We start from the raw sequence: 13,865 nt of genomic DNA, 5'->3' as shown, positions 1-13,865 counted from the left end.
CCCTCTGACTTTTCATCTCGGGGTGGCGGGGGGTTTCCTTGATGTTCGCGCTGATCATACTGTCTGTAACGATTTCTTCGATAGTTAGGATCGTAATTTCTGCCCAGATATCTTGGATTTCTATCTTCATCTTGCTTTTGCTGTCTATCTTCTTGGTGGTCATAATTTCTATTTTTATCTTCATAATTTCTGCTTCTATCTTCCCTATTGTCTTGGTATCTACGGTCTCTATTGTACGGTTCTTCTCGACGATAATCTCTTCTCTCATAATTATTTCGTCGATAATTATCCCTATCGTGATATCGGTAATTAATATTTATTTTAGACTGGTCTTCTTCCTCGTCCCAAACTATGGTCATGTCATCTGTGTCCATGTTTTTGACCGTTTCCAATTTAGCCATGAGCGACTCTTTATTGGTCAGTCCTTCACCGTTGGTTTGTTGTTTAATGCACTTCGGGAATTTTTTATAGACCTTGGAGATGATCACTTTTTCTCTAGTGTCAGTTTTTAATAAGGTGTCGTACCAATTCGATGTGTATTCGATAAAGTCGATGATTTTCGTGATGTGTTTTGGGATTTCTTTTTCAAAAGCGGCGACAGCTGCAGTTTTCACGTTATCGTCCCAAAATATATCCAAGAAGTATTCCTGTAATTCTTCAAAAGTCTTTGCTTTTTGGACTTTTTCATTCCAGGCAGTCGATTCAATTTTCACACACGAAGCTAGAAGCATTCTTCGATTATCCGGATCGATATTTTGGATCACTGACGGTGTTGTAAATTGAGCCAAGAACTTATGCGGGAAAAACCTATTTTTTGTCTCAAAATTGACCACATTTTTATAAAATAAGTCGATGAAAATTTTATCTGATCCGCTAGCTGGAACTGTAGCAACCTGTACGTTTTTCATCGTGTTATTTAGAGCCATTTTAGCTCCATCAACCACTGATTTAATGTTTTCCTCGACTATGCCCATAAATTTGTCGTGTGCATCTGATTCAATTTTATCCAGGCTATCTTCCATATTCAATTTTAACTGGTCGAAGTAGATTTTGATGTCTTTTTTAATATCTACGTTTAACAGGGCAATTATTTCGGTTTTAATTTCTTCTTTTAGTGCCTCCTTAAGTTCTTCCTTTACTTGAGTTTTTAATTCATCTTTTAATTCGGTTTTGATATCGTTTTTTAATTCGGACTTTGCTAAACTTAGATCATTTTGTAATTTATTTTCTAATTCGTTGAGATTTTGCTGAGTAACCATTTTGATCTTTCTTTTTGTTTTAGGTACTCTTGGTGTTGGAGGTGGAGCAATTCGATTACGGAGTTCGATACCTGGAGGAAATGCTCGAGCAGGTGATGAAGCTTTTACTGTTGTTTTAGGTATTTTGAAGATTTTTTGTAATTTTATTTTTTGAAAAAATACAACTGTGAATTCGTGGATTTATTTTTTACTTTATTTTGATTCGTAGTAGCGGCTGACGAGTCGCATTTATTTTTTATTTTAATGCTGGATTCGTAGGTTTTATTTTTTGAACACTTTTTTAGAAAAAATAATGCTCAAATTTTTCGAAGATAAATTTTTTAAAGCACGAGTCAGGCGCCAATGAAGTACCAGGGACTGGTGTACTGGAGTCAGCGTTTATAGCGAGCTAGGCTTTTGGTACAACCAGTGTTAGCTCAGTCGGAGAGTAGTTAAAATACCAGTACTGCACTCAGAGAGCTACAGATTTCATTCATTTTACCTTTGAGACACAAATAAAACTCAGGGTTGGTTCGTGGGAGATGAAATATAATATACATATAATATCACAAGGAAAATTATATATACAATTTATCTTCGATGGAATTTAATTAAAACAAACATTTCGCTGGTATATAATACAATTTCAACATTTGCCTATAATAGGTCAATTTCGAAGAATTATTTTTATTTATTTTAATTCGATGAATTTATAAGAGAAGTCGAAGACATATAACGTATAAAGAAGCTGTATGTTGAATGAGCTGAGGTGATTTGGATGCTGTGCCACCGAGTATATAAACACTCGGCGACACAGCTAATCTGCGAGTAGCAGAAATAGCTCAGTTTAGCCAACCGAGTCGGAGCACCGGGCGTTACCACTTCAAATTCTCCGTGGCGATTTTAATAGGGCGGTTCATGGCAGGGATCGCGGAGGGGGGGGTCTAGTGCCTCCACCTCCAGCTCCGGCTCCCAAAATTTTTAAAAAAATACCTCCGGCTCCGGCTCCAGCTCCGAAGATTTTTCATGAGTACCTCCACCTCCACCTCCGGCTCCACTTGAAAAATTTCAAGTACCTCTTGCTCCGGCTCCGGCTCCCGGAGCAAGGCCCAAAAAAGCCTAAAAAGCCGCCTCCGGAGGTCAAGGAGGGGGGGTTTTGAGCCTTCCCCTCCGGCTATTTGAAAAAAAATACCTCCCGCTCCAGCTCCGGTTTTTTTTTGTAAGTGCCTCTGCCTCCACCTCCGGCTCCAGTAAAAAATTTCAAGTACCTCTTGCTCCGGCTCCTGCTCCCGGAGCAAGGCAAAAAAAGGGTACCCTCCGGGGGCCTCCGGGCCTCCACCTCCGCTCCGCTCCGCGATCCCTGGTTCATGGTGACTTATTCAGTTATGCGATCGGCTTTCCGGAAGATGGCTGATGACGTCAGTAGAACGGTTGATAAGATATCGTTTTTCTCGAAAAGTTCGCATTTTGAAATACAATTTACTACAACTTCTAGGACGTATTTTTAAATAAATAGATGATATTTCGAAAGATGAAACTTCAAGCTTCAAAATGATACAAATATTATTATTATTCATCGAGTATCTCTAGATGAAATATTCAACTGAAGTTTGCCAATTTTCACACAAGAGGTGAGTCGCTAAAAAAGCCTGTATTTCGAAAATCAAGCAAAATTCAGCTATGGGGGCTTCATTTTCGAAAAGTACAGGCTTTTACGATTATTTTAAGCTATCCGCGAATGAAATTTGCTGAAAACTGTTGATTTCCGAGTGGTTTGAAATCGTTGTTTACAATATTTGCAATTCTTTTCAACGTCAGTTTTCGCTTAATTTCAGTGATGCATGGAAACTTACCGCGGTAACTTACCCGAGAACTTACCGGTAACTTACCGGTAAGTTACCATGACATAAATTACCATAAGTTACCGCGGTAATTTATAAATTTTCAACAGAAATGTTGACAAGGGTAATTTTGGACATTTGCATGTGCTCCTATAGCTGTCTAGATACAACAAGTTACAATTTTTCAATGTGTAAATAAATAGGTAGGTACCAAGGTACCTATTAAAATCTTCAAAAGTTGTGTTTTTTTTCTTTTTGAATGCTGTGTCTTTGTGGTTTGAACTTGAACTTGAGAGACAATTGATGTTGAGAAAATTTGATTTCATTCTTTGCCGTACCTATAATTTTGTTTTTGAATTTGGCTGTTTAGGTTTTCCTGGTGAGGAGTTCCTGAAAAACTGTGGTTTGAATTTGAAATTCAAATTTCAGTATCTCACAATCTCACATCATGATTCATGACTGATTTTAGTTTATTTTTAAATTGAAAAGTTTCCTCATCCACAGGACCACAGCTATCAAATTTTCCTAGGTTTTTTAAGATGAAAAAATTGCTAAACTAAAAAAGAACTCAAAGAAGTGAAGGAATTCCAGAAATTGAGCAAAATCAATAATCAAAAATCAAGCATTATTTTATTATTTTACTTGTTTTTTTTTTAATTCATTTTTATTTTTTCATTTTTTTCATTTTTAAATGTGAAGGAATTTTCATTTTGAAAAAAATTTGAGAAATCATCAATAATTATATTTTTTTTTTGAAAATTATTGTTGGGGTGCGTTGTGACTTGTGATTGGGAATTTTTTGAAAAATGAGTGGGACGGGCAGAATGCAGAAATTTTTGTTCTGCCCTAGCCCAAATGAGCAGAATTGGGAAATCGGGAAATCTGCCCAAGTCCCTAGCCAATTCTGTCAGTTGTTGGGAGTTTTGGATGATTTTAAGGTAACCATCATCTCAATTCTGATCATCTGAACCATTTTGGTAAAATTTTATAAGTTACTTAAATTACCGGTAACTTACCGGTAAGTTACCAGTAAGTTACCCAATTATAAATTACCGGTAACTTAGCATCACTGCTTAATTTAAAGTAAATTATGGTCAAAAATATCTTAAAATCATCGAAAACACTTCTACTTTCCAAAAATCACGCCCTCGTAGCTTAATTCCGCTTAATTTGCAAAATTTGAGTTTTTCAGAAAGATGACTAGAGTTTGCTCATTCCTATGTAAGAGATGACCACATATAAATGCCAATATTACAAAAACAAAGCAGAAATGAGCTACGGATGTTAAATTTTTGAAAAATAGAAGCTTTTACGATCATTTTAAGCTATTTGTGATCGAAATCTGCTCAAAACTGATGATTTGCGGAAGAGTTGAATAGTGAAATATGAATACCAACATTGCAATGAAAATTTGTAAACAAAGATTTCCGATCATTCTCAAGTAATCAGTTTTGAGAGGATTTCGATCACAAATAGCTTAAAATGATCGTAAAAGCTTCTATTTTTCAAAAATTTAACATCCGTAGCTCATTTCTGCTTTGTTTTTGTAATATTGGCATTTATATGTGGTCATCTCTTACATAGGAATGAGCAAACTCTAGTCATCTTTCTGAAAAACTCAAATTTTGCAAATTAAGCGGAATTAAGCTACGAGGGCGTGATTTTTGGAAAGTAGAAGTGTTTTCGATGATTTTAAGATATTTTTGACCATAATTTACTTTAAATTAAGCGAAAACTGACGTTGAAAAGAATTGCAAATATTGTAAACAACGATTTCAAACCACTCGGAAATCAACAGTTTTCAGCAAATTTCATTCGCGGATAGCTTAAAATAATCGTAAAAGCCTGTACTTTTCGAAAATGAAGCCCCCATAGCTGAATTTTGCTTGATTTTCGAAATACAGGCTTTTTTAGCGACTCACCTCTTGTGTGAAAATTGGCAAACTTCAGTTGAATATTTCATCTAGAGATACTCGATGAATAATAATAATATTTGTATCATTTTGAAGCTTGAAGTTTCATCTTTTGAAATATCATCTATTTATTTAAAAATACGTCCTAGAAGTTGTAGTAAATTGTATTTCAAAATGCGAACTTTTTGAGAAAAACGATATCTTATCAACCGTTCTACTGACGTCATCAGCCATCTTCCGGAAAGCCGATCGCATAACTGAATAAGTCACCATGAACCGCCCTATAGGGTTTCCCGAGGCGGGGCTCGGGGAACCCTAAAAATTTTGTGAAAATCCTCAAAACGCCATCCACGCTATCTGAAGGATTTTTTTATAACAATAATTTCAAATAATAACCTGGTTAAAGTTCAATCAGCTGTTAATCAGCAGGACCGGACAGGAATGATAACAAATTTTTTAATCATGTTTTTTATTGAAATTTTGAAGGGAACTGGGAAAGACGAAAGTAAAAATTTGTCACTATTCACTATTGCGTTTATTTCATCATAATTTTAATTGGTTCAGTGAAGACAATTGACCAGCCATAACATCTTCACTCTTGGTATTTCGTTTTCGTGGCTTAGAGTGTTCGTTTTTGATTTCAGTAAGTATAATCCTCGTGTTGACTTCATAACATTTATATTTAGCATAGCATAGTTCATTTCATCGTTAATATCATCGTTTGATTTCCAAATCATTTCACTGTCTTCTTTCTACGAACATAATCCGTTACTCATTCTGGCATTCGATGACATAGTTTCAACACTCATACAGAATACAACCTGCCATCTGCATCGAAAGCACCGTTTAGCCAAATTAACGTGCTTCGATCGATTAAAAATGCAACTCTGATTTCAAATTCGACTTCAGTAGCGAATTACAATTTGACTACGATGATTACGTAGTAAAGTTGGTTCATTACAATAAGATAAAGTAGCTAATTATACGTGGATTAACGTTAGTAGCTCGTAGAAATTCGATTATTCGATGACATGTGTTTATGACTAATGCTCGGTTTGTTTCAGGTGTTCTGTGCTGAACTATTGTTTTCTATAAAATCATGTTACGAATCTTTGTCCCGAATGTACGACGTGTTATGCTGAACAGCAGAATTCGTTTTAAGGTGGGTAATTATAAACACTCATTACCTACATTGATTCCATATCTGTGTTCAATTAAATATTATTTGTACTCTTAGTCAACGACTGTAATCCCGGAAGCAGAGAAGGCCCTCTCGAATACGATTAAAGAATTGACCAGAAAGCTGGAACTGGCCGAAGCCGAAGCAAAAAAAAATAAAGCTTACGCAGAAGCAAGTAAAGTTTACGCAGAAGGTGTTTACAATGAGTTCATCGGAAACAATGGTATGTAAATTATGAACGTAATTTTTTTATAAAATCCATTTTTTTCCCATCAATTTCAGGAAGTAGTTTTTTATTTAGTTGAATATACTGTCGAAGATTATATTTAGACTTTCAAGAATGCATTGTACCTAATCATTTCTTTTATTTTGTGCAGGGGCGTACAGCGAAACCGAGAAATTACGTATAGCCAAGAAACTGGAAGAAGTTCGCAATTTATATTTAGAAAACCCACGTTTGTGAGTAAAATTACGTTTAGTGTAACATAATTACCTTATTATAGTGTAAGTAATTGTAGTTGTTTTTGTTGTTTTTTCACCAATTAATATTATAGACTGTTAAAAGTAAAAAGTGGTGTACACGTCAATCGATTTGACGTGTTGAGCTGTTATTTCCCTGCGAACATCGACTCAAAACCGTTTGGGAAATTCCAGCTTGCGTTGGCATGGACCGTGAAAGATGACATGGATAGGTATTCTGTTATACCGATCTCACGAACTGCTTCGAGCTCAGATGACCGCTATGTCTTCGCTAAAAAATTTGATTCCATCCCATATTACGTTTTGGTTGACCAGTTCACACCGATGGATGATGCGTTTGTGCTCGGTAAAACGACATATAAAATGGAAGTCGACGAAATCGAACAAATTTATATTCTGTTGAAGAAATTATTAAATCTATAGAATGTCAATGTTTAATTTTCTACGATTTAATTTCATTTTCGATTTTGATTTTACATTCGCGCATGTATGTTATTTAACAGATGGAATTATGTCTCGTTATGCACCTATTTGTGTTTATCTTATTTTGAGAGTTGGAAGAACGCTTGAATAAACCATCAAAGAGATTGGTATAGTTTGAATTTTGAAACGAAAGTCGAAAGGTTAACGAAAAGTCACAGATTACAGACTGATTATTTTTATAAAATTCCTAGTACTGATAGTTTTTATTTTCCTAATTAATTAACCAGCTGTGATGTATTATTTAATTCGAGAATATTTGCAATTTAATTTCGTTATCCTTTATCCTGTATTTTTATAATCGAGGTTTCCTTAATTTGCCTAATTGTAGCGTTATTGGATGCTGTAATAATCCACATGTAGTTTCATTACCTTTATATTTTTTTAAAACTTTCTTATTACCCAATTAGTCAAGTATGATTAATAAGTACAAATTCGTTTTTGTTTTTGTTTTCAACATTTTATACTTATTGCGTGGTGGTTTTTGAAAATAAATCCTCGCCTTTGTGTTTAATTCATTGAACATTATGCACTTAATTGTATATTTTAAAAAGTCAAATATCCACACAATGAAAACGTCTGCTCTTTGAATTTCCCACAAAAATTGTACATATAAGTACTTATCCGAATGTAAGGATTTCTTGCAATTATTCTATTAGCAAAACAAAACTTTTGATAATAATTTCGAAATGAAACGAGTCTTACCTGAAAGAATGATTGACCTGGATTTTCTTGAAATTTTGGCAAAACATGTCTTTTTGGGATTTTGCCAAAAAAAGTTACCATTTTCACCAAATTTGATAAAAAAAAACAAGGATTTTTTTTTGCCAATAATAATTTTGACTGGAAAGTACTTGGAAGCATAAGATTTAGGTGTTGGGGTTTTGTTTTGATAAAAGTCTGATACAAGTAGGTACTTTTTTTGCCAATTTTGACAAAACAGCATTTTTTTACCATAAAAAAAGCGAGATTTTCTGAAAATGTTGACCTCGAAAAAGTTTTTTTTCTGATTTTGTCAAATAAAACAAGTCTTGGCAATTTTGAATGAGAAAAATCGAAAAGTAGAATATTTTGCAATTTTGATTTAAAAAAAGGAAATTTTTTGCTTCAAATTTTACCAAAAAGAGCATTTTTTAAAAAGAGCATATCTATCTATATTTTGGGACAAAAAAACCTTTATAAAAATTTTTAACAAAAAGGAAGTTTTCTGCAATTTTAGCAAAACAAAACAAAAACCCAAACTTTCTAGCAGTTTTGACAAAAAAAAACCATCGATTTTCCACAATTTGAACAGAACAGCAGTGGTTTCTTTGCAATCTTTACAAAATAGGTAGTGAATTTTTTTTTGATAATTTTGGTGAAAAAAGAAAAACAGGTGACCTACCTTTTGGCTTTTACAATTTTGACCAAAAAAAAAATTCGTGTACGACAACAAATGAGATTATCTGGTAGGTAATTTTATTCAAAAAGACAGGAATTTTTTGATACTTTGATGAAAAATTCATTTAAAATGCATACAAAAGACTAAAACAGTAGAATTTTTCACAATTTTGAAAAAAAAAGTTGAAACTTTTGAATTTGATAAATTTGATGAAAAACAAAACTGTTGTTTTTTTTTGCAATTTTGGCTGCAAAAAAAGTAAGACTTTATGACGATTTTCACCAAAAAGAAGAAGTTTTCTACAGTTTTGGCAGAAAAAACACAATTTTTTGGTAATTTTGATTTTGATATTCCAACAGCAATCAGATTGTTCTAGGCAATGTAGGATTTTTTCAATTTTGAAAAAAAAACAAAAAACTTTTTTGGAAGTTTGGCCATAAAACTAGTCTTTTTAGTTTTTTCTGCAACTTTATTTGTGGCAAAAGGCAAAAACATTCAACTTTCGCGTCTTTCGCTCACGTTTATTCATTCGAATAGTCTGCCTGGCTTCGCGATTTTCGGAAAGAGCAGTGTGTAGAACTGTAGAACCCTCAAAATCGAAATTTCAACAGCCCAAATCAAATTCTCGATTTTTAGAAATGTTTTTTTAAAAAAAAAAAAAAAACAAAATATCTAAACTTGATGGGGGAAAATCAAAAAATTCAACTTTTTTCTGATCAGTTCACAGTTCGTAGGAAAATTTTTGAAATTTGCAGTTGTTAATTTGCACGAATGGCAGTGGCTGTGTTACACAAGCCCCGAAAACTCCGAAAAGTCCTGATCTCGTGATGGTCCTGATGAATTGGATTTTGAATCTCACGATTCGGATTAGGGCATTTGGGCATTTTTTAAAAATAGGGCTTGGTTTTCGGAGAAAGAGGTTTTGGGTTTTGACCTTTGGGCAAGGGCAACTGGCAACTCAGGCAAGGCTTTGTAGATTTGTAGATTACACTTTTTGAGATTTTGGGGCTTGGACATTCAGATCAGGAATCAGGATTCAAGGATTATTGATCACTGTATCACTGATCAGCGATCAGCCTAGATCAGGGCATCAGGGCTTTTTCCAGTTTTCGGTCCTGGCCTCCATGGTTCTGTTCTGGTCGAGGCTTCATCCTCAACCTCACCTCAAGCCCGGTCAAAGGTGTGGAAAATTGGAATTGGAATTGGAAATGGAAAATGGAAAATGGAAATTAATTTGAGGTGGGCTGGGCCGCTGGGGGCTGCTGCTATAAAATTTTTGAAATTCTTCAAAACGCCATCTACGCTGTCTGAAGGATTTTTTTATAACAATAATTTCAAATAATAACCTGGCTTTTATTCATGGTTTTGCTAGACCTGCAAAATGTTTTCCTAGTATCATCTATTCTCTATTGCGTTTATTTCATCATAATCAATCATAATTTTAATTAGGTAGTCAGAATTTGATGTCAACATGCTGAGAAGATTGTTCAGTCGAGTTCGTTTCCAGGTTGATGATTACATTTTATTTTATTGATTCCACTCGACATTTTTGTGTATTTATGATTTGTTAATGTTTGTTTTTTCCAACACATTATAGTCGTCCAATACTTTCCCAGACGGAGAGGTTCCCTTGAAGAAAATTGATGTATTGACTAGAGAGCTAGAAAAATTCAAAGCCATTGCAACCCAAGCCCGAGCCGATGCCAAAATAGCCAGAGATGACGCAGATCTTGTATACGAGGTACATCACTGTTGTGAAAGATCACGCCCTGGGTAGCTATTCCTCAAATTTCGGTAAGCGTGATAAGCCAGTTATGATGGTTAAGTTCCGCAAATAACGTTCAGCATTAATATTTTCTATCACTATACTATCACTCTTATCGATAGACGTTAACTGATGAGTAGCCACATCTGAACGGATCGATACGACGAATTCATCGGATACTTTGGTATGATTGAGAACCACGAATGTTACTTATAGCTTTAGCTCATAAATTGCATTGTACGAATTGCTTTGTCGTATTGTTTGCAGAGGATTTCGACGACAATGAGAAAGCAGAGAGACGGAAAAAACTAAGACAATTGACGAAAAGGTACATCCACAATCTTAAATCAGCTGGTATTCATGTGTAATGTTGTTGTTGTTTTTCCCCCAATAAATCTTTTGTCTAAAAGTAAAGATTTTTTAGTTACAAATGGTGAATTTTTAGAACAGATTACCTACCTACCTTTTGGTTTTTACAATTTTGAAAAAAAATATATATATATTCGTTTGCGACAAGAAATTAGATTTTCTGGCAATTTTATTGTTTTATTCGAAAAAACAGGAATTTTTCGATATTATATTTTGATAACAAAAATTCAATAAAATGCATACAAAAGACTAAGAGAGTAGAATTTTTCACAATTTTGAAAAAAAAGTTGAAACTTTTAATAAATTTGATGAAAATGAAACTGTTGTTTTTTTTTTGCAATTTTGGCTGCAAGCTGCAAAAAAAGGAAGTCTTTTTGACGATTTTCACCGAAAGGAAGGAGTGGAGTTTTTTGCAGTTTTGGCAGAAAAAAAACACAATACAATTTTTTGGTAATTTTGAAATTCCAACAACAATCAAATTTCAAATTGTTCAAGGCAATGTAGGATTTTTTCAATTTTGAATTTTTTTATTTTTTCAAAATTTAATTTTTCAAAACGCCATCTACGCTCTCTGGCGGATTTTTTTATAACAATAATTTCAAATAATAACCTGGCTAAAAGTCCAATTAGCTGTCATAACCGACGCATTTTTTTGAAATTTTGAGCGGGAAGAAAAAATTTGTCACTATTGCATTTATTTCATCATAATTTTAATTAGTTCAATGAAGACAATCGTCCTGCCATAACATCTTCGCTCTTGGTATTTCGTTCCTTGAAGTGTTCGTTCTTGATTTCAGTAAGTAATCGTTGTATTGACTTTATAGCATTATTATACTGACAAGAACCAATAAAAGCTGTCCGCCATGTTTTCCTAGTATCGTTAACTTAACTCTTGGTGTTTCGTGGCTTGGAGTGTTCTTTCTTGATTTCAGTAAGTAATCGTCATCATTTGATTTCAAAATCATCTCACTTCGTTCTACCAACATACTCGGTTTTACCCATTCTGGCACTCGACGACTAGTTTCTTCAGACATACAGAATACAACCTGTTTTTAAGCAGCATAAATTTTTATTGCATGACATTCGATGATAATAATATGTGCTTATGAGTAGGTAATGCTTGGTTTGTTTCAGGTGTTCCGTAGTCAACATTTCGTATTTGCCATCAACATGTTGAGAAGATTGGTCAGTCGAGTTCATTTTCAGTTAGGTGGATCACAATCATTGATTCCACGTGTACCTGTAACTGTATTTTATGACGTTAAGTTATCGAGTAATGTTCCAATTCCAATAGAAGATGCTTTCTTAAATCAAGTAAACCGAGTAAACGAATTGACCAGAGACCTAGAACGAGCAAAAGCCGAAATACTGGAACGGCTGGAAACCGAACGGGCACGACTCGAAACCGAACTAGTACCAGCCCAAGCTAAACTGCTACGGGCCCATGCTGAACTTCTACTGACCAAAGCCGAACTGCTACCAGACCAAGCTGAACTGCTGATGGCCCAAGCCGAATCCGAACTGCTACCGGACCAAGCTGAACTGCTACGGGTCGAAGCCGAACTGCTACCGGTCCAAGTAGAAGTGCTACAGGCCGAAGCCGAACTGCTAGAGGCTCAAGATGAATTAAAAAATGCCAGAGCCGAAAGGGATGCCGCTTACATGGAGTTTATTGGAAACAATGGTAAGAAGAATCATAAATACAATATTCTATATAGCTAGTAATGTTTTTCATCAAAATTCTCATGAAAGTAGTATTTTGATGGAATAGTGTTGAATTTACTTCTGCAATAAATGATTTCGTTGTAGATTAGGTATATTATAGACTTCATTACTGTATTGTATCAACTTCCTTGTTGTATTTTTTGTAGAGGAGATCGATGAAGATGAAAAACAAGGAATGACAATGATGCTTGCAGAACGCAGTGAATATTTTCGTAAATACCTGAAGTAAATCGGCATAAATTACATAGAATGTAGGTACACGTCTTGTAATTTGTATCATAATTATTATCAATGGTGTTATCATAGTTGTTGTTTTTTTATTCATTAATATTATACATTTTAAATACGGAAAATGTTTTAATCATCAATCGTTTCGACATTACCAGCATCTATTTTCCTGATTGAAAATTTGTCTTCTGTCATAAAACATCATTTTTCGATGATTTGCATCATCAGATTTGAAATTCATATTAACTTCGTAGAAACGTTGGCCAAAAAACGAATTTTACTGCAATTGTTTTTTTTTTTTTTTTTTATTTATTTGATGCTTTTTTGCAAATAGATTTTAGTGTCATAAAAATCAAAAACACTTATCATTAAAAAGAGGCCCATTTTACGAAGTAGGATCATTATTCATGGCGGCTCATTCGGCTACTGACCTTTTCGCCTTTTATATTCACATTTTGAGCTCAAGTTTGATTCTGAATTTGTAAAATTGAAGCACAATTTTCTTCTAACGAAAGAATAGGATTTTGACCCCTCGTTTTTTTTCACCAGCTGGATGTGTTCGATAAATGGTAATTTTCTACGCTTTTTTTCTCAACAATAATCCGATTTTTTATTAAAAATGAAAACTTCTTATAAGGCTGCGCAACGTCGCAAGTACCATATTGTAGCTTAATGTACGTTATAGATTGAAATAAAGCTACTATACGCACATTATGATATACGATGAGTATTAGCTCGTTAATGGTATCAAATAATCGTTATCCAATTAGCTTTGAATGGGAATATGATCGTAGAATGCGTGTTATTGGCCTCGGCTTTCTACAAACATATTTTATGAAACGCCTAAAATGTTACAAATGATAGGTAAAGTAACCCTCACGGAAAAAAAATAGTACTTTCTGAGTAGTAGTTTTTTAACGGAGTAAAAACTACTACTTTTTAAGACCTTCATGGAGAAATATTAGTAGTTTTACATGAAAACTACTACTTTTGTCTAAAAACTAGTTCAAATTACTACTTCGTAAGTAGTAGTTTTGAAGTAGTAATTTTAACTAGTTTTTTGACAAAAGTAGTAGTTTTTATGTAAAACTACTAATATTTCTCCATGAAGGTCTTAAAAAGTAGTAGTTTTTACTCCGTTAAAAAACTACTACTCAGAAAGTACTATTTTTTTTCCGTAAGGGAACTTACCTTTGATAATATTTGAACAAGCAAAATTATGATTTAATGCAGAAGTTTGGTGATATTATTTCAAGATATGTTCT

General features: G+C 33.9%; 1 protein-coding gene across 5 annotated transcripts; it reads left to right on the top strand.

Annotated features, from left to right (window-relative positions):
• The first annotated feature begins 5,355 nt into the window (after positions 1-5,355).
• On the top strand, positions 5,356-12,725 carry LOC135838476 (uncharacterized). 5 transcript variants are annotated; one of them, XM_065354148.1, is made up of 10 exons: positions 5,357-5,635; positions 6,057-6,154; positions 6,230-6,395; positions 6,550-6,631; positions 6,727-10,020; positions 10,111-10,307; positions 10,401-10,462; positions 10,546-11,578; positions 11,782-12,331; positions 12,519-12,725. In XM_065354148.1, the coding sequence occupies exons 9-10, from the start codon at positions 11,818-11,820 to the stop codon at positions 12,599-12,601; spliced, it is 597 nt and encodes a 198-aa protein (XP_065210220.1). In that variant the 5' UTR covers positions 5,357-5,635; positions 6,057-6,154; positions 6,230-6,395; positions 6,550-6,631; positions 6,727-10,020; positions 10,111-10,307; positions 10,401-10,462; positions 10,546-11,578; positions 11,782-11,817; the 3' UTR covers positions 12,602-12,725. The 5 variants fall into 5 exon arrangements, with proteins under 5 accessions (XP_065210211.1, XP_065210220.1, XP_065210229.1 ...); XM_065354157.1 differs by having other exon boundaries at positions 5,358-5,635; positions 10,546-11,443; XM_065354139.1 differs by having other exon boundaries at positions 5,356-5,635; positions 10,546-12,331.
• Positions 12,726-13,865: the final 1,140 nt, after the last annotated feature.

This window comes from Planococcus citri, chromosome 1 (genome assembly GCF_950023065.1).
Source record: "Planococcus citri chromosome 1, ihPlaCitr1.1, whole genome shotgun sequence".
Taxonomy (NCBI): domain Eukaryota; kingdom Metazoa; phylum Arthropoda; class Insecta; order Hemiptera; family Pseudococcidae; genus Planococcus; species Planococcus citri.
The sequence above is the reverse complement of the archived record's forward strand: the minus strand, read 5'-3'. Positions and strand labels throughout refer to the sequence as shown.